The 26,195-nt window shown below is 41.8% G+C and overlaps 1 protein-coding gene across 1 annotated transcript in view; it reads left to right on the forward strand.

Moving 5' to 3' along the window:
- Window positions 1-26,195, forward strand: part of LOC144762658 (uncharacterized) — a 1,356,333-nt gene that overhangs the window by 21,845 nt on the left and 1,308,293 nt on the right. The window contains exon 3 of the mRNA XM_078647891.1: window positions 909-986. Coding sequence (XP_078504017.1) covers window positions 909-986 — 78 coding nt within the window. The remainder of the gene's footprint in view (window positions 1-908; window positions 987-26,195) is intronic.

The raw sequence follows: 26,195 nt of genomic DNA on the forward strand, positions 1-26,195 counted from the left end.
TCTGAGTATTAATCTGTCTTATGATCTCCCATCCAATCCAGAGCACTCTTTGATTTCTGATCCCCCTGCCACTGAAGTTCTAAGGGCAGGTCCAGGTCATTGCCCAGTCTCAGTAGTTGATATCCCACCTCCTATGTACCTTCAAACAAAATCCATTCCCTTACACAGCATGACTGAGGGAAGTCTCAGTCTCAGCCCTGGATTATAACCCTTGTCTCAACCACAGACACAACCCCTCCTTTACAGGCATCGCAAGTGGAACATTGCTTCAAACTCAGAGCAGTCTACAACAACTCTGATGCTGAATGTGATGATTATCAAATACAGCAAAGAGCCAGGTGTCCAAAGACTGGTGAACCAACAAGTGGCAGGAGGACTGCAAAGACACTCAAAAAAGTAATTCTTGAGTCCTGGTAAATTTAAAAAACAATGAATTTCCCTGTGGATAGAGTTAAAAGTGAAAAAAGCAAGGCTCATATTGCCACTGAAATAATCAACAATTGGCCGCCTAGAGTTGAATGGAGCTACAAAGACTGTTTCTAGCAAACATATATCATGATCCCACCAGCCACCATGCTATGAAAGAGACACATTTTCTCAACAGGTGGAAAATGAGAGCAAATTTACCGTAATTTAGGGGAAAACCACCAAAAAGGTACCCATAAATCTTGTGTGCAAACAGTTACGAAATGCTCACCCATCCTATTCCAATTTAGGGCACAAATAGGATCTGTGTAACCACTGCTTAAGGTAGCCATTGTTGTTTAGTTAGCATCTTTATATTACAGTGCTTTTGCTTTTGGCAGTTTGTTTTTATTACATTTTGGAAAAATTGTTACTAGACATGTGAGAGCAGAATAAAACAACCTGGTTTCCCCAATTTTAAACTTATTTATTTTTGTGTTCAGAAGTAAAAGTAGCAACAACACCTCCATCAGCTCCGGCGAAACCATTAAAAAAGGAGGCTGCCAGTCCTACTGTTAAAGGTAAGCCACAACCCTTTCTTAAATGTCTCTATGGCATGCCTTCATAACTAGAGACTGCATTTCAGTTTAGAGAAGTAAATTGACAAGCTGTACATTTAAAAAAGTGAATAAAAGAGAACTCTACATATGTGTTTTGTTATCCCTCCTCAGAATTATGCTGTTGGTTTACATCAGCCTCAAATGGGCAGCTATGTAGGGCACATTTTTATGTTCCACAGACAATGAATGTGTTGTTACTTTGGCCTGCTTTAGCCTTCTGCCTTTTGTACTCTATCTTTCACTGAGTTGGAGAACATTATGCCTGCCACCCTCATGGGCAGGAAAGGATTACATTTAGAGATCACCATCAGCCCTGTGGTGATCTATGTGCCTTCTGAGGAATTTCCACAATGTGATGGATGGAATGCTTGAATTAATCTCTGCCACTGCATAACACTAGGGCCCCAATCCAGTTCACCATTTTTCAAACACATTGCCTCTCTAGAAAAAGGTCTGTCTTATGCAATCAATACTGACCCTGCTCCATATGGGAACAATAGGCCCCTAACTGACAGGCACAGTCTCTCCAGAAGGGACCACCAGCAACCCCAGACCACTTTTGTCCTAACTGAGACTCTTCAGTTGGGAGTAGCTTGACTCCTATGGAACAGTGAGTACAGGACCCACATCTGGGCATATGCGATATGGCATGGACTGGGATGAGATTACTCTGACTATTCAATTATTTAAATTTTGGTGTTCCTTAGTGTGATGTCTTAAGTGGAACAGGAAGACCCAGATGTAGCTCCCATGCTCACTGTGCCATTTGAAGAAAGCTACACTTTACTGAAGAGGTCTAATGTTAGACCTGACCTTCTTGGTGTTGTCTTCCCCTCAATGTTTTGCCTTAACCCCTCATTTTCTCATCTTGAAATATAGTACAATTGGCTTACACCTCATTTGGCATATTTCATTTATAAATACCTACTATATGTTACCCAGGGTCTGTAAATTATAATGCTGCTATTGGGCCAGCAGCGCTAATTGTGCCACCCACTAAAGTGGCATGTTAAATATGTCTCAGGCCTGCCATTGCAGCCTGTAGTTTTTAAACTGCCATGACAACTGGGAAAAATAACATTCTTGCCAGGCCTACACCATCTTTTTTATATATAACCGAATCCCAGAAACATGGCGGCAACTCTCTTGCAAGAGATTTTTGAACTATGGGCAACTGAAGGGGCAGATTCAGTATCCACAGATAAAACTATGATTGAAGCTACTGGAAGGGGAGCTCCAATTGAGGGCATTGAAGTCCCTTTAACATCATTCAAGCCACCATCCACATTTTGCCCTATCATGCCACATGATTTCATAGATCTATTCAACGAGAATGTGATCAGCCAACTTGAAGAACTACACAGTAGGACATGTAAGGGCCGACACAAATATGATCGGTTGACTATTGAATATGAAGCTCTGGTATCCAAATTAAGCAAAGATAAAAGTATCATTGTGCGCCCCAGTGGCAAAGGGGGAAATGTTGTACTGCAGACCAAGGTCAACTATGACAAGGAAGTATACAACCAATTGAACAATTGTGACCAATATGAGAGGATGAATGTCAGCATGGTCAAATCTATGCAGATTGAATATCATCAAAATGGAGGAACAAGAAACTAATATCTGAGGTAGAATACAGATATCTGAGAACTGAGGACCCGGTGATTCCATCAATATACTACATACCGAAAATACAGAAGGACAAAGTCAATCCCCCAGGCAGACCAATTATCACAGCCCGTGGGGGCTTACTTGAAAGGACATCAGTGTATATTGATTACTTCCTGCAAAGTTATGTCAAATCTCTTGAATCATACATACAAGACACGGGTGATTTCTTGTTCAAATTGAAAGATGTTAAGGGTCAGGACGGGGATTGGTTGATGGCACTTGATGTCACCGCCCTGTATACAAGCATCCCACATTCTGATGGTATAGCTGCAGTTAAATTTTATTTGTCACGAAGAGATGCAATGTTTGACAAACAGAACAACATGTTGATTCAGATGCTTGAATTTTGTTTGGAGCACAATATATTCATGTTCAACAATTTATTGTACAGGCAACTGCAAGGAGTGGCTATGGGGGCCAGTTTCTCCCCAAGCTTCGCATGTTTGCACATGGGCGCTTGGGAGGAACTGGTCCTCAAGGTGAACTACCAACAGGAGTTGGCCAACAATGTAATAGCATGGTACCGATTCATTTTTGATGGAGGGGTAGCCGGGAGGAGGCTATTGACTTTTTAGAGAAAATTAACGTGAATCAATACAATTTAAACTTCACAGTTACTATGAGTCAAGAAAAAGTGCCCTTCCTGGACACTGAGGTATATGCCAGTGGGAATAAACTTGAGACTAGATTGTATTGAAAAAGCTCAGCTGGAAATACAACCATACATGCTGGCAGCACACACCCAGCTCATTTAATAATGAGCATTCCGTACGGCGAAATGATTCGCCTTTGGAGACTGTGCAGCAATGATACAGAGTTACATCAGGCACAGCCAGCCAGCACAGAGAGGTTTCTAGAAAGAGGTTATTCAAATAAGATCATCGACAAAGCGATACGGAAATCCATGTTGATTAGCCGCTCCCACTTACTAACTAAATACGATGCCTCGGACGAGTTATCGGTTAAGGAACCTGTGGCCAATACAGTCAACACGAATTCTACTGATTCGTTTAGATTCCTAATTGGTTATTGTAACCAACACAAGGACATACGCAATATTGTTAACAATAGTCGGCCTATTGTACTTAATGACCCGGTAATAGGCAACTTACTACCCAAGAAGCCATCAATCACATATAGTCGTGCACCGACTATGAAGGACAGATTGGTTGATACTGGCCCGGAAATATTAGAAAAAACATCTTGGCTTCAAAGCAATAGGGGTTTTTTCAAATGCAGAACTTGTAAAGCCTGCACACACGGTGCCAACAGGATGTCATTCAAGGATGGATTTAGCAATCAAGAGCACCTGATTAGTAAAGTTCTTACATGCAAGACCGAATATGTGGTCTACATTCTTGAATGTCCCTGTGCTCTACGTTATGTGGGGAGCACCAATCTCCCTGTTCACAGAAGTATATTACAACACCTTAGGGCCATAACCAGCCAAGACAACACGTACCTGGTCGCCAGACATTTTAAAGAACACCATGCGTCACGTTGTAAAGCCCTGCGCCACATGAAACCTGCGTCAGGTTTCATGTGGGCGTTCTGTCGCAGGGTGGGCGTTCCCTCGTAGGAAAGCCCCGTAAAACTGACGCAGTGAAATCTACAAGATTTCACTGAGTCAGTTTTACGACGCTGCTGCGTCAAATCCTTACGCCTGCTTGAAGCAGGCGTAAGGAGTGACGCACCATGTTATGTATGGGTGGCCTCTATACATTGCAGGAATTGCATCGCACTTGCGACGCTACTCCAGCAATGCGCCACCCGTACAACACAAGATGCGTCACGCATCTGCCCTTCCTTGCACCATGGTGCGCCGCTTGTGGTGCCGCAAGGAGGGAATTGCGTGACGCATCAGTTCTGGCGCATCCCTGCTGATTTGAAGAGATGCAAACTCATAAATATGCCCCCTGGTTGTCAACGTATGCGTCATACATTCCCCCTGAGTGAGTTTTGCCTTAATTTTCACAAAGGGTGAACCCTTCTTTACTCCTTTCATGATTAGCCTGACCATACCATTCTGATATAGGATGCGGGAAGGTCAGATGTCACTACATTTATTAATTCCTTATGAGACCCTTGTATATGGTTAAAGGGTCAAAACGCAATCAACACTGATAAGAAACAAACAAATGGCTCAGCAACCAAAGCCAATAGACTATATTAATTGTAAAAGTTGTTTGTTACAAACACACAAGAACCTTTTCACTGTATATGTGTTGCATATGTCTATGTTTTGTTTTTTCACTGGGGAATCGATACACTGTTTTCTACCTTTGGGACACACCATTTTGAATTTGAATTATGAATAAAAAAAAATCTTTTGTGTCATAGGAAAAGTGTTACAGTCTTGCATGTTCATCAATTTTTGCGTTGATTGCATGCAGTTATTTTGCCTCTTGGTTAGCAGGAGTAAAGAATACAGAGCCCTAAAGCCAACAAAAAGCAGATTCCGCAAAAGAAAAAGGGTAGCGAATGCAAAGACCTGGTGAAATATCACACAATAAAATGCTAATTTCCTCACTTATTAATGGAGCATAATGTGCATCTTTTCCACCAAGTTTATGATAACAGATTCTGAGTATTAATCTGTCAATGATCTCCCATCCAATCCAGAGCACTCTTTGATTTATGAATCCCCTGCCACTGAAGTTCTAAGGGCAGGTCCAGGTCATTGCTCAGTCTCAGTAGTTGATATCCCACCTCCTCTGTACCTTCAAACAAAATCCATTCCCTTACACAGCATGACTGAGGGAAGTCTCAGTCTCAGCCCTGGATTCTAACCCTTGTCTCAACCACAGACACAATCCCTCCTTTACAGGCATCGCAAGTGGAACATTGCTTCAAACTCAGAGCAGTCTACAACAACTCTGATGCTGAACGTGATGATTATCAAATACAGCAAAGAGCCAGGTGTCCAAAGACTGGTGAACCAACAAGTGGCAGGAGGACTGCAAAGACACTCAAAAAAGTAATTCTTGAGTCCCGGTAAATTTAAAAAACAATTAATTTCCCTGTGGATATAGTTAAAAGTGAAAAAAGCAAGGCTCATATTGCCCCTGAAATAATCAAAAATAGGCCGCCTAGAGTTGAATGGAGCTACAAAGACTGTTTCTAGCAAACATATATCATGATCCCACCAGCCACCATGCTATGAAAGAGACACATTTTTTCAACAGGTGGAAAATGAGAGCAAATTTACCGTCATTTAGGGGAAAACCACCAAAAAAGGTACCCATAAATCTTGTGTGCAAACAGTTACGAAATGCTCACCCATCCTATTCCAATTTAGGGCACAAATAGGATCTGTGTAACCACTGCTTAAGGTAGCCATTGTTGTTTAGTTAGCATCTTTATATTACAGTGCTTTTGCTTTTGGCAGTTTGTTTTTATTACATTTTGGAAAAATTGTTACTAGACATGTGAGAGCAGAATAAAACAACATGGTTTCCCCAATTTTAAACTTATTTATTTTTGTGTTCAGAAGTAAAAGTAGCAACAACACCTCCATCAGCTCCGGCGAAAGCATTAAAAAAGGAGGCTGCCAGTCCTACTATTAAAGGTAAGCCTACAACCCTTTCTTAAACGTCTCTATGGCATGCCTTCATAACTAGAGACTGCATTTCAGTTTCGAGAAGTAAATTGACAAGCTGTACATTTAAAAAAGTGAATAAAAGAGAACTCTACAAATGTGTTTTGTTATCCCTCCTCAGAATTATGCTGTTGGTTTACATCATCCTCAAATGGGCAGCTATGTAGGGCACATTTTTATGTTCCACAGACAATGAATGTGTTGTTACTTTGGCCTGATTTAGCCTTCTGCCTTTTGTACTCTATCTTTCACTGAGTTGGAGAACATTATGCCTGCCACCCTGATGGACAGGAAAGCATCAAATTTAGAGATCACCATCAGCCCTGTGGTGATCTATGTGCCTTCTGAGGAATTTCCACAATGTGATGGGTGGAATGCTTGAATTAATCTCTGCCACTGCATAACACTAGGGCCCCAATCCAGTTCACCATTTTTCAAACACATTGCCACTCTAGAAAAAGGTCTGTCTTATGCAATCAATACTGACCCTGCTCCATATGGGAACAATAGACCCCTAACTGACAGGCACAGTCTCTCCAGAAGGGACCACCAGCAACCCCAGACCAATTTTGGCCTAACTGAGGCTCTTCAGTTGGGTGTAGCTTGACTCCTATGGAACAGTGAGTACAGGACCCACATCTGGGCATATGCGATATGGCATGGACTGGGATGAGATTACTCTGACTATTCGATTATTAACATTTTGATGTTCCTTAGTGTGATGTCTTAAGTGGAACAGGAAGGCTCATATGTAGGTCCCATGCTCACTGTGCCATTTGAAGAAAGCTAGACTTTACTGAAGAGGTCTAATGTTAGACCTGACCTTCTTGGTGTTGTCTTCCCCTCAATGTTTTGCCTTAACCCCTCCTTTTCTCATCTTGAAATATAGTACAATTGGCTTACACCTCATTTGGCATATTTCATTTATAATTACCTACTATATGTTACCCAGGGTCTGTAAATTATAATGCTGCGATTGGGCCAGCAGCGCTAATTGTGCCACCCACTAAAGTGGCATGTTAAATATGTCTCAGGCCTGCCATTGCAGCCTGTAGGTTTTAAACTGCCATGACAACCGGGAAAAAAAAAATTCTTGCCAGGCCTACACCATCGTTTATATATATATAACCGAATCCCAGAAACATGGCGGCAACTCTCTCGCAAGAGATTTTTGAACTATGGGCACCTAAAGGGGCAGATTCAGTATCCACAGATAAAACTATGATTGAAGCTACTGGAAGGGGAGCTCCAATTGAGGGCATTGAAGTCCCTTTAACATCATTCAAGCCACCATCCACATTTTGCCCTTTCATGCCACGTGATGCTATAGATCTATTCAACGAGAATGTGATCAGCCAACTTGAAGAACTACACAGTAGGACATGTAAGGGCCGACACAAATATGATCGGTTGACTATGGAATATGAAGCTCTGGTATCCAAATTAAGCAAAGATAAAAGTATCATTGTGCGCCCCAGTGGCAAAGGGGGAAATGTTGTACTGCAGACCAAGGTCAACTATGACAAGGAAGCATACAACCAATTGAACAATCTATGCAGATTGAATATCATCAACATTTATCAAAATGGAGGAACAAGAAACTAATATCTGAGGCAGAACACAGATATCTGAGAACTGAGGACCCGGTGATTCCATCAATATACTACATACCGAAAATACACAAGGACAAAGTGAATCCCCCCGGCAGACCAATTATCACGGCCCGTGGGGGCTTACTTGAAAGAACATCAGTGTATATTGATTACTTCCTGCAAAGTTATGTCAAATCTCTTGAATCATACATACAAGACACAGGTGATTCTTGTTCAAATTGAAAGATGTTAAGTGGCAGGACGGGGATTGGTTGATGGCACTAGATGTCACCGCACTGTATACAAGCATCCGACATTCTGATGGTATAGCTGCAGGTAAATTTTATTTGTCACGAAGAGATGCAATGTTTGACAAACAGAACAACATGTTGATTCAGATGCTTGAATTTTGTTTGGAGCACAATATATTCATGTTCAACAATTTATTGTATAGGCAACTGCAAGGAGTGGATATGGGGGCCAGTTTCTCCCCAAGCTTCGCATGTTTGCACATGGGCGCTTGGGAGGAATTGATCCTCAAGGTGAACTACCAACAGGAGTTGGCCAACAATGTAATAGCATTGTACCGATTCATTGATGATCTTTTTGTTGTATGGAGGGGTAGCCGGGAGGAGGCTATTGACTTTGTAGAGAAAATTAACGTGAATCAATACAATTTAAACTTCACAGTTACTATGAGTCTAGAAAAAGTGCCCTTCTTGGACACTGAGGTATATGCCAGTGGGAATAAACTCGAGACTAGATTGTATCGAAAAAGCTCAGCTGGAAATACAACCATACATGCTGGCAGCACACACCCAGCTCATTTAATAATGAGCATTCCGTATGGTGAAATGATTCGCCTTAGGAGACTGTGCAGCAATGATACAGAGTTACATCAGGAACAGCCAGCCAGCAAAGAGAGGTTTCTAGAAAGAGGTTATTCAAATAAGATCATCGACAAAGCGATACGGAAATCCATGTTGATTAGCTGCTCCCACTTACTAACTAAATACGATGCCTCGGACGAGTTATCGGTTAAGGCACCTGTGGCCAATACAGTCAACACGAATTCTACTGATTCGTTTAAATTCCTAATTGGTTATTGTAACCAACACAAGGACATACGCAATATTGGTAACAATAGTCGGCCTATTGTACTTAATGACCCGGTAATAGGCAACTTACTACCCAAGAAGCCATCAATCACATATAGTCGTGCACCGACTATGAAGGACAGATTGGTTGATACTGGCCCGGAAATATTAGAAAAAACATCTTGGCTTCAAAGCAATAGGGGTTTTTTCAAATGCAAAACTTGTAAAGCCTGCACACACGGTACCAACAGGATGTCATTCAAGGATGGATTTAGCAATCAAGAGCACCTGATTAGTAAAGTTCTTACATGCAAGACCGAATATGCGGTCTACATTCTTGAATGTCCCTGTGCCCTACGTTATGTGGGGAGCACCAAGCTCCCTGTTCACAAACGTATATTACAACACCTTAGGGCCATAACCAGCCAAGACAACACGTACCCGGTCGCCAGACATTTTAAAGAACACCATCAGAGTAATAACTTCAATACTGTGTAATTGATGCAGTAGTTGCCAGTATACGGGGTGGAAACAGGGAGTCAAAGTTGCGCAAACTCGACACCAAATACATCCTACAGTTGGACACCAAGCAACCTGGGGGTTTAAATCTCACTGAGGATTTATACACTTGTTTACACTAGGTTTTGTAGGACTTGATAGGATACAATAGAGACAATATGGTGCAAGGGTCATTTTCTTTTCAACAGTATTTTAGCAGATTGATTACTATTTATTGATTTAAGGGGACTAATTTTAACATATTTGCACTATCCTAGAACTATTTATTGCGCATTTTGCACTGTAACCACATCTTCAAACTCGTTGGATTAAAGTTTATGGATTCAAGCCACTGTATTTAGTACTGTAATAATAGGTATGCCTCACCTCTATTCTATAGTCTGGTATCAAATACATATATCCTATACCTCTTAGGCAAATTATCAGGTTGTACACTTATAGAGTAAGACTGAAAGTGTAGATGAACTTGGATAGACAGGACTGGGCTCAGTCGGTCTTAATGTAACAACATTAATTGGAAATCTTGTTCAGTTATTTTAACTACACATGTGGCCCTTTTTTATCTTTTATCCTTTACACGTACGTAGCACTTTAGGTATGGGTTACTCGAGGGAACAAGCTTTGCACAGCATTGCACAACATACAAAGGGATTTAACGCACAATAGTTTTGTTTATGACAGAATGACATATATACATGAAATCAAATGTTTTGACTTGCGTAATTTGCACATTAGTGATGTAAATAGTAACAGCTTGTCAGTATATGCAGCACTTTTTACAACCTTAGGTATTTTACCAGTATTCAGGTTCTCATTACCTATTTTTAACTTTTTTTTATATTCAAAGGAAGTTTTGTAATGCTTTAATCTGTCTTCTATGTTTACTGAATGTAACCCAATGAAATGGTAGCACTTGCACTTTAAAAATGGACTCAGCATTATGACACGCTGTCATGTGATCAAGGCTCCACGGAGCCGAAACGTTATGGTGACAGCACTGAAAATAAAATAATTTTGCATCCAATAGCTTGGTTTGTGCCTGTTCCTTTTCGCAGCTGAGGAGAAAGGCTTCAGCGCGAGGGAGACTGAGGTTTTGGCATATATATATATATATATATATATATATATATATATATATATATATATGTATATATATATATATATATATATATATATATATATATATATATAAGGCATAAAAACTCTTCAATAGTCAGTTTTGACAAGACGAGATGCACCCGCAACTGGTGCAAATATTATTTTATTGTAGCCCAAACACCAAGTCCACCATGACGCGTTTCAGCCCGCAAAGGTCCTTGATCACATGACATCGCTGAGAAGGCGGAGTGACCTTTTTAAAGTGCTAGCGTGCTGACAGTAATACATGGACACAGAAGACATACTTTTGTCTACTTTTTGCGGTCAGAAACATAAAGGTAATTTGCAATAAATATGTCTCAAGAATAATTGTAAAATACAATAAACAGCAAAGCTAAAATGCATGAGTATAACAGTGCAGCAAATAAAAACATGTAAAAACAATTCCTGATTAAATTCAAGAAATGAAATGATACTTTATCAGTATCCTATATACATGTCTATTCAAATTGCTACTGCTAAAAAAAATGTTTCATCATACAACAAGCTCGCCTAGGACATCTGTAGAAACAGGGGACCAAATTAAAAATAAAAAGGAACCAATTTTGATCTTTTTACACCAACAGACCTGTTGTGTCCTATTCATCTAATCATATTAATGCATTTACCAGAATAATACGGCCCGAGTGGGCTATAGTCAATGTGCAAATAGCAATCAAGTCCAACTGAATGTGCAAAACTCAGCAAATAAATACATATCAACACGCTATACCAATCCAAGTGTATAAATTATTACAAAAAGTGCCAAAAATGTACGATACCTAAATGCATAAAAAAGTTAAAAAAACATTATATCGGTTGGAAGAGCAGCAATTTACAGATATGCTATAAACAACAGAAATACCTACAAACAGGTAAAAAAATCCTCACTTGAATTCATACCGTTTGGAATTTTGCAATCGAACAGTATTATGTGTCTTGTTTCCAGTTTACGTAGAAGTGCCTCGCGGTCACCCCCTCTCCTGAGTGGAGGAACTGTTTCGATTGCAAAATATTTTAAGCCTGCGGGGTTCTGATTGTGGACTTCCTCAAAATGTCTTGCCACTGGGTACGCGGTGTCGCCGTTGATAATGGCTCTAAGGTGCTGGAGTATCCTTTTGTGTACCGGTAATTTCGTGCTGCCCACATAACGTAGGCCGCACGGACACTCCAGCACATACACCGCGTTCTCAGTTTTGCAAGTCAACTTAGATTGGATGCGAACCGGTTTCTCACTGAAGGGAATCGAGTACTCGCTGTTGTTTATTTCATTCTTGCACGCCTTGCAAACTGAGCACTTAAGAAACCCTTTGCTGCCAGATAGCCAATTTCCTGCTACTCTGACTTCAGGACTACTGGAAACCAGACTGTCATGCATAGACCTAGCTTTTCTATACGTGATACTAGGAGGGTTACGCAATTGCTGTCCTAGGATAGGGTCACTAGAAATGAGAGACCAGTTTCTGCGCACGATTCTGCGGATAGCTAGATGTTGGTTGCTATACGTTAAGATCAGTCTACTCTCATCCTGTGGTGTGGAAGACGCTTGCTCAAGTGACCTTACAGGTCGCCCTCTTCCAACTGTATTGGCTCTACACATGGCCTTGTCCAATACCTCAGACTGATACCCCCTCCTCAAAAATCTAGCCCTACACTCATTCTGTGCTATTCTGCAGTCCAAATCCGAGCTACATATCCTTTTAATACGCAGCATCTCACCCTACGGCATGCTGCGTATTAGATGGGCTGGATGGTGGCTAGACGCATGAAGCACGGCATTGCCGGCTGTTGGTTTTCTGAAAAGTCTAGTTTCCAGTTTGAAATCATAAATATAGATTTCGACATCCAAAAAACAAATTGAAGTGCCACTAATTTGACTTGTGAATCCCAAATTCAAGGTGTTACTATTCAAGTCATTAATAAAGCTGACCACATCACCCTCAGACCCTTTCCAAATTATCAGGAGGTCGTCAATATAGCAAAGCCATTTGACGACCTTGTTGGACAGTATGGTTGGGAAGGATGGCAAGAGGACCTGCTCCTCCCAGTAACCCATATGGAGACAGTCAAAAGTGGGGAAAAAACAGGCCCCCATTGCCACCCCCCTTATCTGGTGGAAAACCTGATTGGAAAAAAGGAAAAAATTATTGTGTAGACACAGATCAATCATATCCAACAGCATTCTACTGTGCTCTTTGAGGCAAGCAGTTCTACAGTTTAGATAGTGCTGTACAGCTTTGAGTCCATCCCTGTGATGAATAGATGTATAAAGTGAGGAAACATCAAGTAAAATCAGTAAATAATCCGCTTGCCATTGAACATCCCTTAGTTTATTGAGCAAGTCTCCAGTGTCTAGGACGAAAGATGGTAAATTCTTGACATACTCCTGGAGAAAAAAATCCACATATTTACTCACATTCTCCAGGATACTTTTGCATGCTGATATTATCGGGCGTCCTGGAGGCTTGACATTGTCTTTGTGTATTTTGGGGATGAAATATGCAACCGGCATCACCGGATTTGTAACTTTGAGAAACTTGTACTCGTCCATTGATAACAGTCCCAAGCTCCTCCAAGCCATAAGCTTACTGGACACCGTGTTTACCTCACTCATGCTGGTTCTCTTATAACAGTCTAGATCGGTGAGCTGGCCCCAAGCCTCCTCCATATAAAGGTTCCTGGGCCACAACACTACATCTCCACTCTTATCCGATTGACGGATAATGATATTGGTGTTGCCTTGTAGTTTTTTAATTAACTGATAGTATGCGGCATCACGATAGTGGTGTTGATTCTTAGTTTTCATCTGTTTAGTGAACAGTTGCTTTAGCTCAAGAGAGACTTGGTCTTGAAATAAGTCTATGTTGTCTTTTAACATGAGGGGGCAAAATGTAGACTTAGGTTTGAATGGCGTGGGAGCTGTAATAATATTAAGACACGTTCTAGTTAGGAATTAGCATTTAAAAAACCTTAGAAATTCACTGAAAAAACCATAGGTGTCACACAATGTTATAACTAGCTGGGCATTTCACTCATACAAAACCATTGAAATTCCCCCATTATAGTTAGTTCAGCTAATTATAACTCGTGCGCCCGCAATGCACTGCTGATGACGTCACATATTACATCACTCATGACATGGTCAGTGACATCACTCATGACATCACTCATGACATCTCAAAGGGGGTGGCGGTCCCCGGGGCTGCGGGGGGCCCGTGTGCCGCCACTATTATAATTACTTTGCCCCGGGGGGTGGCGGTCCCCGGGGCAGTGTGGGGGGGATTGGGGCCCCCCCACACTTTTTTTCACTTTGCCCCCGGGATTTTTTCCCACCGGGGGCTAATTTGAAAAAAAGCAGACCATGTTTTTTTTCACGGGGAACGCGCACCTACGCGTATCCCGTGATTTAAAAAAAAAAGAATTTGGCCTTGGGGGTCCTAGTGGGACCCCCTGAGCAGGCCTAGGGGGTCAGGGTGATTCTACCCTGCCCCCTTTGCGTGTTTTTCACATTTCTTTTGCTGCTTTGTTGTGCCTCGGTTCTACCGAGGCACAAGATGGCCGGCAACACTTCCTGGTTTCAAGTGTTGACAGTCAATTAGCATAAAGCTCGTGCTCGGGAAGGTACGGAGTACACTACAGAGTACAGTACAGAGTACGGTACTTCATCTCTAGCTATATCTATGATTTTACTTTTGATTTCTCAGGAACTACTGAACGGATTTACACCATTTAACAAAAAGCGTGATTTGCGAACCGAACTCTACCTTTTTGCCAAATTTGGTGTAATTCCGTTCAGCAGTTTGGGCAGTAGCCCTGGCTTTTTTCTCGCCCCCCACTTGACAAATCACCCCCAAACTTTCAGGGAAGGTGCGGGCGGAGCAGGCCATTTTCTCGGAGAATTTCGTGAAGATTCGTCGACCGGCGCCAAAGTTATTCCAAATTGAATGTTGCGGATTTCCTATGGAAACTAGGTCCTAACTATAACTACCTACTGCCAACCGCCAGTAGGTTATATGTATATATATATATATATTTATTTATATATGTTGCTCCTCGGGTAGGCCATAAAGGCCAGTAGGACAGTGTGCATTCTATTTAAAAAGTAGGCCATGTGGGTTTTGGTTTTTAATTTTTCAATACTATAATTCGTACCTCTCTCATAAACTTACATTAGGTTGCGTTATTACATTTAATAAGTGCTAACTTTTGATTGGGAGTAAGTAGGGATTTCATGTTTAGACTCAAATAAATTGCATTATAAAATTATCTTGAAAGGTAAAATCAGATTTTAAGTCACAATTCTGAAAATGGCACTCAGTATTTTCTTTTCTTAACCACTTGGGTCACATAACTGTAAATGCTGGGCTTCTCGGCGTTGCATATTTCTCCCAGACAGTGAGCCATTCCTTGCCCCATTCACACCTTAAAGGGCTTACCTCCAGTTTACACAAAGGAACCTGACACTAGTCTTTTGTCACCCCAAACTTCTTAGAACCTTAGCAGAGAAGGGAATAACTTGCCAGAACCAGGCGTGGGTGTAGTATAGGGAATCCCCCCATTGCAAAGGCTGGTACAAGGTAGAAATATTGGATCCTCAGAACACCTCTTCCATACACTATTGGCATGTGAAAGACTTCAGAAAGACTGCTTTGAGCACCAGAGAAATTTCCTGCTACTTGAAGTACTGCCTTGCTGCTCGAAGGGAAAATGGCCAATCTCCTTCAACACAGGACCACCAGAAATGAGTCCAAGGGATACTTGACTGGCTTGTTGTTGTGTTTGAGCTGCAGGCAGCAGCTAGAGTGCATCCTTACCCACCAAGTCTTGTCTCTCAGGTCCTAGACCCTTAGAAGTGGTACTAGATGTGCTGTTCCTGCCTAATCCTAAAACTTGGGACATAGAAAGATTTTCATAAAATACTTCCTGGAGAACCGACAGAAGACCGGGGCCTATCTGCCAGGCGATCCGCCCAAGTTGCATTGCCATTCATCCTCACTTTGCGGTAGCTCCCGCTACATAATTCTCTGCAGCACCAACTCCTATTGAGCAGGACTTCTTGGCGATGGTATCCAGCCTCGTAGAGTCCTCTTCATTTACAGCCTGCAGCTGCATCCCGCTGAAGGTTTTTCACTTCCAAATGTTGTCAAAGTCAGGATGTAAATATCTTCACCAGGCTAGACTGGCTCCCCATCAACAACAACAATGACCTCTTTGGCCTGGTAATCCAGCTTTTCCCCTTCAAAGCTTTCCCTGCCATTGCTGACAGTTTCACTAAGATTTTGTCCAGCAACTCCTTGGTGAAAACGACTCCTTCTCAAACACTTTTCTTCAACACATTTTAGAAGTTCGAAGGTAAGCCAAGAAAGGGCTCAATCCACATCTGGTATCCTACCCATGCTGCATAGCACAGGCCTTAATGTTTGACTTTGCCATGGTCTCACATGACCAGCTACCTGTGGTTGATGCTTTGATCTTTTAGGCACTCGATTTCATTAAAAACATTAAGAAAACCATAACTCTGGTTTTACTTGTTGAATTTATTTTTGTTTTGGTGTAATTTTGTTTGTTAAAATTCATATTCTTAAACAGGTTTGGAATTTTTCTTGTGTTGCATTGTCACATTATTACTGTTTGTGTGATGCATACATTCTTCACACAGTACCTCTGCTCTTGCGTCAAGCTCCAGATATTTAAGCTCAGGTTAATTTAGTGACTTTAGTGTTTCACCCTGAGAAGAATTGGCCTTGTTGCTTAAGCTGGGTTTTCACCCCCCTCAATCGATGACCCATTTTCTTACACCCAAATAGACCAAGACCAGTTTTGGGTTGCTTGTGTTATGTTACAGAATATACCTAGCCTAGCAGTTTTACCTGAATTGCTCTCATTGAATCAGGAACAAAGCGTATTTCAATATGACTGTGTCATATCTGAGGTGGCATAGTGGTCACAAAATGATGGACTGTGATGTGGCCTGAGTAATTACCAGTAGCTAAGAATAATTCATGCATTTCACCCATCACTTTTTTATATTCTTCTGAGAAACCAGCATCATAGTGATTGCCTGCTGTCATGTACTTTTTGCATTTGTCGCCCTAAGTGGGAAGGGTACTGCCCAGACTTGGGTACCTATGCCACTAGATTCAAGCTAGTCTGGCTGATGAGGGGTGATACCCCGAAACCAGTCCCAGGATGCTTGTTTCTGGTCCAGGGAGGACCTGGTTTGGCAGTTCAGGCTGGACTGTTCCTATGGGGATCAGGGTCACGACTGATTTGTGTGTGGCTGTATCCAAACTGGAATGGTATGGCAAGCCAAAAAACTATGAATTTAACCCAGATCTGTGACCAGGGGTGAATGTTTGACTTGTTCAGTGTTCCCTTCATCATCTGTTCTTTTTGCATATGCTGTCAATCAGGTAGCTTTACCCAACCTTTTTTGTTTTTACAAAACAAACTCCCAAAGAGTGTTGCTGGAGGTAGTGGTTCTGACACCCCCACCTTCTGTTTTCAATCTCCTCTCCCGTCCCAATTTTTTCCTCACTTTCTATCTTCCATTTCTTCTTTCTTTCTCCCGGCCCTTCGTTTACTTGTGTGGGGAAAGATCCACTGCAAAGCAGGAATGCCTTTTCATGAGTTTGCCAGCAGACTATGTCCAGTATTATGTACATTGCCACAGAAGGGACCACATGGCACCTTCTGAAATACCAGTGTTTTATGGACACTAATACCTTCTGCAAATGGGAGTTTGATAAGTGTTATGACCTGCTGAGGCATCTATGCATGGATGCTGATTAAATAAATTGCCTGGGCTATTGCATATGATATTATTCAGTCCTTGACCCCTGATGACATAACTCAACCTCTTGTCCAACTCTTTGCCCATAACAGTATCCAATTCCTGCAGAGAATCTAGCTGAATTATAAGGAGTTGAGAGAACTGTGATAGCCTTAGCATTCTTGCGGCAATAGTACATTTTAGTAAGTTTTATGGGAAACTTCAGCTGGAGATTCTGGGAATGAGTTAGATCTGGTGGGGGCTGGGCCTTAAGTGCTCCACATAATTCTTGTCTTATGAAATATTTTGCTAAATCCAGCTCATGGTCATCATTACAACTAAGGAAGCTACACCAGAACCACAGAGCCCTCTTTGCTCCCTAATCTTGACACAGTCTCCATGGTCCTTGAGACCAGGGGAAGCAAGGGCAGTGCTAGTATTATTAAAGGGCAAGCTAGAGGAGGCTACTGTAAGTTAATAAAATGAAAAGTTACACATTTTTCAGGGACAAAACGGAAAGGGTATAGTGTAAATCGTGTTAAAATAATTTTATGCTACATCACCAACTTATAAATTAGCATAATTCATATAGTGTTCGAAATACAGAAAAAAGTCAACATAACTTTAGGAATTACCTTTTGATCTGCACCTTACTTAAAACTATTGGTGTCATTAGGATGGCAGAAGGCCTGCCTCCGCCAGCCGTGCGTGATGTGAGCCTTCCCCCATCAAACGTGGATTCACCGCCCGCCAGATTAGGATGGCAGATGAATTTAGACTGCGACTGCACCGCCACCAACTTAATCCCTAAAATGGTGGCGGTGCCTAGCAGGCACTGTCCGCCAAATTAGGCTGCTGGCATAAGCCAGCCTTTCCATGGCGGAGAAACCTCAGAGGAAAAGCTTGCGGGGATTGGTTTGGGGGCCCGTTGCGGGCCCTCTTTGTGTTGGGGGGGAAGTGTTGGTGCACTGGCGGAATACCCTCGGTACCCCCCTACATTTCACTGCACTAAGTGGCAGGCACTGTGTGGTGCCTGCCACGTATTGCAGTGAAATGCACCACATGCATTTTTAACATTGTGGCAGGTGCCGCAATGTTAAATTGCAAGATACGACCGCCATGGTGCTGGTCGCATCCTAATTTGGTTTGTGGGACCGCCGCATGCATGGTGAACGGTCCCAATCCACACTACGATGACGGGCAGACTTGAGTCTGCCCCTACCCCCATCGTAATCGGTCCCTATGTTTTTGTATTAATTGCTAGAAACATGTTCCTTTACCCTTTACTTTGCAGCATGTGGCGCAGAGAGCTGCCTAAATTTCTAATTTAAGTTGTTTTAAGACATTTTAGTTTGTATTGACAGTGAGCTATGAGCCATATTAAGAGATACATCCAGGAAAACTAATGCACAGCTCATGAAGAAGCCTACTTACCAGTTCTTCAAAACATCCTGTCAATGTTAACGCTATTTTATATTGGTTCAATATTATATTTTGAAAGCCATCTCTAAAAATGATTTAGGAAAAGCAAAAAAATCCAATTTTCCATATTGAAAATCTGTTGAAGTGTAAGTTATTTGGATTATGGCAGAAGAATCCTCCTTTTAATTTATTTTATTGTGCAATTACATGTTCTTGAGAATGTATTGTGAGAGACAATGGCAATACAAAAACCGTAATTGTGAACAAATAATGAATTTTTACCTCAGCTATTAGGACAGTGGGCAATTGTTGATGCAAACGGCATTTATTGATTTTGTTTCGTATGAGTTTTACAACGCTTTTCCGATATTTTTTTTAAGCAGAACATACTGCACGACAGCAGCCTCTACGTCTTATTCATGTTTATGACACCAAGTGAGCGATTGTTATCATTTAATGAATGATGCTTTGTTGGATGTCACTCAGAGGTCAAATCAGTGTTTATAGGGCACTCTTCCACCTTTATTCTTGATGGTCTTGGCTACATAGGCCATGAAGGAAGGACGTGACTTCTTAATATTCCCATTTCTTTACTTGCATGCAAATTAAAGTAACTGTAATTAATATTTATACAGCTCACAAAATGAATTGAACTGTCTCTAGTTGGAATGTTATGAGGAATAATGTTTGCTCAGCTGAATACTATAAGCATATTAAAATTCAGATGGTTATGTGTGTGTTAGCTTTATTGTATAGTTAATAAAAACCATTACAAAATATAGATACGACAATGTGTTAAAAAAGCAGAAAACGCCACTGTGTGGAGATTTAAAATTATTAAAATGAGAATGTCTTTCAAGTTTAAAAATAAACAAGTTGCTGATTCAAGTCTTTGCCAGTGATCTTTGCTTTTTCTCAAAATTGGCAATAAATTTAACTGCTCTGCAAATAAATTGTGGATCTACTGAGCATAAGATTTGTACAATCGCAGACCGGCAGGTGCGTATTCCATATTCCTTAAACTTGGTTTTTAACCAACTCCGACGTTCCTGAATCAGAGCCGCGCAAATACAAATCAGATGGATAAAGTCTTGTCTTCCTCCGCCACATTGTTCACATTCCTCACATTCTTGGGGTTTCCACTTTGGTAGATCGGCACTTGTTGGGAAGCTACCCATCCTTAAATTGATGTATTTAGGTTTAATGAATGGCGAGAAAGCAAGGTCAAGGTAGGCTGCCGGTACTAGTTTTTTATAAGATTGAATTGTCATCCAAGCGTGGCTCCGTTGACAAAAAGTTAACTTATCGTTGAACAACGAATGCCTCTTGGCAGCCTTCTTTACCAACTGTTTGAAAGATTGTACAGGAAGCTTGGTTTCCCAGAGTGCAGCCAACTCAGTCGACTCTAAAGACAGTTTAAGGTACTTGGCATTGTGGGAGTTGGGACTCTTGTGTATTGTTTCCCACATAGCACAATAGACCGCTATTTCCTGGTTCATCCAGACATCGTACCAAAATTTTACAGTCTCATACATTTTCATCAGCACCTGGGATTGCAAACCAAGTTCGAGTCTTACTTGTGCGGGTGATGCATTGCTTAGTAGCACAAATACACGTTTGTAGATTTTCATTTGTACTTTGTCCAGGAGTTGTGCACTCTTGCCATGATGTAATACCCTCCCATAAGCTATTGTTGGGAGTAACTTAGGTTTCATTACTGTTAGTAAGGGGGAGACCAGAGGGCCTTTAAGTTTTGTCGCTAGGCTGCTAAAAGTATTAAATAGGACGGTGCCCTTCTTTTCCATGCTATTAAAATGCGTAGAGAAATTAAGGCGCTTGTCCAATTGTATCCCGAGATACTTATAACTTTCCACCACTTCCAATTTAACATTGTCTATTGTAAAAGTTGATGATGCTTTGTGTCGTCGAGTTATAACCATGGTTTTTGTTTTCGGGCTATTTATTTCTAGCAAGTTCTGTTTAGTATATCGGGTCAATTCCTGTAGTAGACGTTGCAAGCCTATTCTTGTCTGGCTTAGTAGAACCACATCATCGGCATAGGATAGATGTGTTACACGAAGATTACCTAGCCGCGGTGACTGTGCATTAGTCTGGTAAAGGCTTACTGTCAAGTCGGCCATAAATAAATTAAAGAGATGGGGGGCCAACACACAGCCTTGCTTTAGTCCATCAAAGGTGCTGATCTTTCGGGTTAACTGCTGTCCGTTGTCGATCTTTACCTGCATCCAGGTGTTAGTGTACAGGTCGATGATCGGCGTTAAGATTGAGTCTGGGAGGCCCTGCTGCTTCAGTTTGGCCCATAGTAGTTTCCTGCTCACATGGTCGAAGGCCGCCTTAAAGTCAATGAAACAAGTGTAAAGTTCCTGATGGTTTTGTAAACTTTTTTCAGCAATCAAGCACAGTGCCATTGCATTTGCCATTGTGCCTGTTCCGCGTCAAAATCCTGTCTGATTTAACGGGATTTTGTTGTTTATGTCCGACCAATGTGCTAGATCAGCTAGCACCAGGGATGCGTAGTATTTTGCTTCTGCATCGATCAGAGCTATTAAGCGATAGTTAGTTGGGTTCTTGCGGTCTCCACCTTTATAGATGGGATTAATAATAGCACCCCTCCAGCTTTCCGGGACTCGGCCTGAGTTACTTATTGATCGAAACAGAAGATTAAATTTACAGGCCCAGAACTTGGGGTCCTCTTTGTAGATTGCCTGCGGGATGCCATTCGGCCCTGGCGCACTATCTTGCTTGCTTTTCTTAATTATCTGTAGTATTCGACGGTCGTCATCTGTCCACATTGATTGACCCATGCCTTCCTGTCGGTTGATCGTGTTGTTGGTGCTAAAATCAGCCATGTTTTCCTGGTCTGTTATACTAGATGTTTCACATGCAGTTGTTGCGGTTGTGGTCTGGTGTGCCGATGATTTTAACGAAAAGGTGTCGACAAGATGTTGGGCCCAATCATTTTCAGTGATGCATGTCATACTTATAGGTTGTGCTATTCTGTTCATAGAGTTGACTTGCATCCAAAAAGCCCTGGAGTCTGATTTTTTTAAGTTATGCAACAATTTAGTCGAGAAGTCATTGGCTCGGTTCCTTTTTTCCATCCAAACCATTTTCTTGTATAATTTCCTTGTTGTTCGAACTTCTTGCCACATACTTGGATTTATCCTTTGACCTTGTGCTCGTCTTGTGAGCTTCTTCAGATGTTCTTCATAGAGAGTATAGTTTTTGTGAATTTGGAATCGGTCTTAGGAGAGGTCTTCCTTTTAATGTTGATACTGGTCCTCAGTAGTTTTTCCAAAAAGTCAGACCAAGTTTCTGAGCACAGGTCCTTTTCTTCAGTTGACGTTTTAAATAGCTTCTTAGCGTCCTGCGCTATTTGGGGTAGTGTGTTACTTGTCCACCTTAACTGCTTCAGGTTGATTGTTGAAGTTAAGCCTGCTATTGTTGGTGCCTTTACGTACCTAGAAGAGGTCAGTTTCATCTCAATGTGTTGCATTGAGTGATCACTGTCTAATGAACAAATTATTTGAAATTTTTTAATTAGACTCTGCAGGGGTAGTGTTACTAAAGTGTAATCCAGGATCGAGCTTGCATTGGGGCCTATATAGGTGGTAGCGGGGGTTTATCATGGTTGGCTCTTCCATTTATTACACGTAGTTCAAGACTTTCAAAGTCCCAGATCAACTGCCTACCCACTTTGTCTGTCTTTTTAACCGATGGAATCTCTTGATGTTCAACCTCTCACAGTTGGTTTGCTACAGAGATGTTGTCCTCATCTTCCGGATGGTGCAAGAGGTTAGTGTTGAAGTCGCCCGTAACAATGATCTCCCAACTTGGTTGATCAAGGCGGGTGTTGGTTACCACATTAACAACACGTTGAAAGAGTTCTTTTTTAGCAGATTTTTCGGGTGGGCATATATGTTAATTAGGATGATAGTTCTCGTTTTGCCTTTTATTACGCTTTCCAATTTAATGATTTGCATATCTGGTGCCGATATGGCCATTTGCGCGGCGTTAATCTTCAGTGCAGTGGATATGTATACCGAGAGTCCCCCCCTTGCGCGCCCATAGCGCTGAGGACGCGTCCCACTTTTATGAAAGGATAGTCTGCCTGGCACATCAATTGGCTCCATTGACCACGTTTCCTGCAGTGCTATGATGTTGAATAAATCCCAGGTAGCTGTCTTTCTACTATTATTTAAGATGTTTTTTGCTCCTGCGATATTCCAGGAGAGCAATTTTATTAGGTTTCCTTTGATCACGCCCGCCTGGCAGTGGGTTCAGTTACCGTTACTATCCGGTATCTGTCTCAAGTAATTGCTATTGAGAGACTCAGCCCCCCTGGCACCTTGAAGTACTGACTGTGTGGTTCGACTTTTATAATCATCTCTTTTCCCGCACCTTCTTAATAAGGGTGACGGATAGCCCTTTTTAGGTTTCGGCTACCGTCCCACTGCGTAAGCAGTGGGTGGGCGGAGCCGAAATCTTTTGTTGTTAGTAGGGGGCCTGAACACGCCCCTCTTCTCCATTGGCTGGCCTCGTAAATGCTGGCCAGCCATTGGAGGAGAGGGGCGTCACTGAGTTGAGGGCCCGCCTTGACGCGATTCGGGGGCGTTTCCGGGTCTTTTTTTAAGTCCCGCCCTCTCCTCTTCCCATTGGCTGGAATTTTACCTTCCAGCCAATGGGAAGGGGAGAGCACGCCCCCGAATCCCTACAGGACGCTGTATTTTCTGAGCAGCTACCGACGCTTTTAGGTAAGCCTCTGCCCCCCTTTTGTGCCTTTGTTTCTTGTTAATGCTTGTTATCTTGTATGTAACGCATGTAGTCCTTATGTTTTGCAACTGGTTCTTAAGTAAAGCGCTCTGACACCTTCGGGTAAAGGTCGTGCTTTAAAAAATAGCATTAAATAAATATTATCGTCTCAGGGGCTTGAAGTTTTAACTTCCGGCCACAGCAAAAGGGCAAATCGGTGTTTTGTGCAGCGGTGCAGGATTGGCTGAGGTGTTATCAATTGTCCAATCGCTGGTCACATTGCATTGTACGAATCCTTCCATTCTCCTGCGACGACATGAAACGTTCAACTAGGTGATTGGCTGCCATGTGACCCGGAAGTATTGAATTTATGGCAAAGTGTGTCGTCAATCTAAGATCGATAACCTACGACGGTCTAAGAGCCGGATTTATCGATAGCGCTGTGTAAGTAGCAGGCGGGTCGCGTTACATTTTACTTTTCGAACCCATAAATGGCATCTACCGGGAAAAAAAATCCTTTCTGCCGCCAGATGATTTAGCCTGTATTTCAAAGTTCAGCCGATTATTTTTGAGGGAATAGCAGTTTGTTGGGGCCTTGCGTCGAAAGTCTGTGCTCCTCCTTAACGAGTGATGAATAGAAGGACCTTTGATCCTGATCTGTATGCCCTTGTATTCAATTAATCTACTTTCGCCTGAATCGTACTCGTTTTGAAATTCTCCCTGCGTGAGATGTCAGGAATTAATAATTTCGTTCAGTGTACAGAGCTAAAGTGTGCGATTTACGCCTTACGAATTTAGTATGAGCCGAGGTCGGAGTACAGAGAAACGAATTCCCTCGTAGCAAATAAGGCGGAAACTTCACTGCGCCGTCCTCGTCCTTTGCATCCCCCATTCCAGTTTTGATTGAGTTTCTTGCCTTGAACTGTGTCCCTGGAGGCAGTACAAGGTTTGGGGACGTCAAGAAGTAAATTTACTATTCTAACTCTTCCAGTCCTAGAATATTTAGAAAAAAAGTTAAGCATTCCCAAACTATTTCAATAAGCGCTTGAAAAAGTACTGGTTTTGCATTGCGGGAAGTGCTGCCCTTAGCGTGCAGATCAAGGCACAAACCTCGGAATGCCAAATGATGAAAGGCAGCCCTTCCCAAACACTTTACAGAACGCGAGTCTCCTCCATTATTTGATTGGTAAAAAATCAAGTCCATATTTCTGGAATACGTAGTCGGGTGGACGCTTGTCACAAATGACTGGTTTCCGTAAGGAAGGAGTTAATTTCTAAAAGTGCATTGCTGTTTGATTTTGCACTTCCTTGCATACACCATCTTCCGGAAAATTGTTTTAAAGTGGATGTAACGGAACACGAACTGTGGGAAACCCCCTCAGTTTTCAATGCAAAGCCAGATCATCTAAATACTTGCACAGTAGCGCGACCAGGCTTTGAAAGGCATCCTAGCAAAAGCGGGCATACGATAACTCGTATGATTTCCCACTCAGCTTGTAATTTCTACAATATTACACTCATGCGGTTATTACGTGGGCACCTGTGCGTCGATATTTGTATTGGAGATTTTACCTCTTTGTGCTGCAGCTCAACTTTAAATTCTACTTCGTGTTGCTTAAAACTGCATTTATAGCACAAGTGTGGCCGAAGGCCTGAATGGCACGTGACACAGTAAATAAACCAGTAACATTTTTAGCTGGCCTTGTAACGCTGCCAATTAGAATTTTGCATTCAGCAAATCTTAAAAAACTTTACATATGCTACTGCAAATATTTGGTGGAGTTAACATCTTTGCCAAGACAAGAACATTTTCTAAATTTAGACCCCAGCCATTTGGGCAGATCATTGATACATTTGACATTGAGGTCAATACCAAAGGGGGCAGTTTTAAACATCAAATTTACGTTAACTTTGCTAAATTGCTCGTAGATTTTGCACCAATAACCAATGCAGTTAGTGAGTTTTGTGTCATATGTATCCATTATAAATGTACGTCTATTGCAGAGGTATGCTGACGTTCCCCACAAGTCCTGTTCGTGAACATGTTGGTGGTGTTCCAGGGCATGACGGGAGCCACCTACATTTTTTGTCGTTTGCGCCATCTTTCTCTTCTGAATTTTTGTCATATTACACACTCGCTTTTGTGGTGATTCATCCACTCTTGATGAAGCAAGTTCAACACTGCTGTTTTAGACCAGTTTACTGTATAAAACGTAAAAAATATATCTTTTGGGGAGGGGGTGGGGGGAGACAGTGTCAGTTATTCTAGTCCTAGAAGGTTCCAGGTAAAACGCTTTCTACTGGGTGCATAAAAATGAAAGTTCCAATCTGCGCCTGCACTGTAATGTAAATGCGCATGCTTTTTCCATATTTAATGTTAGAACAGCCGCTGATGACCTTAAAGAAGCCAACTATATTTGTATTACAGAAGCCTTAATACCTAGCATCAGTTTCTGCCTTGTAACACTGTTGCTACAGACCTGTAGCTATTTTTCTATTAAAAAGTTGTAGGGTAGTGTTATCAGTGCTTACCTTAATTGCAGGCCAGTCCCTTTGTCATTGTCTATCCTGTTTCCCTCTTGCGAA

The sequence above is a fragment of the Lissotriton helveticus genome, chromosome 6 (assembly GCF_964261635.1).
Source record: "Lissotriton helveticus chromosome 6, aLisHel1.1, whole genome shotgun sequence".
NCBI classification, from domain to species: Eukaryota; Metazoa; Chordata; class Amphibia; order Caudata; family Salamandridae; genus Lissotriton; species Lissotriton helveticus.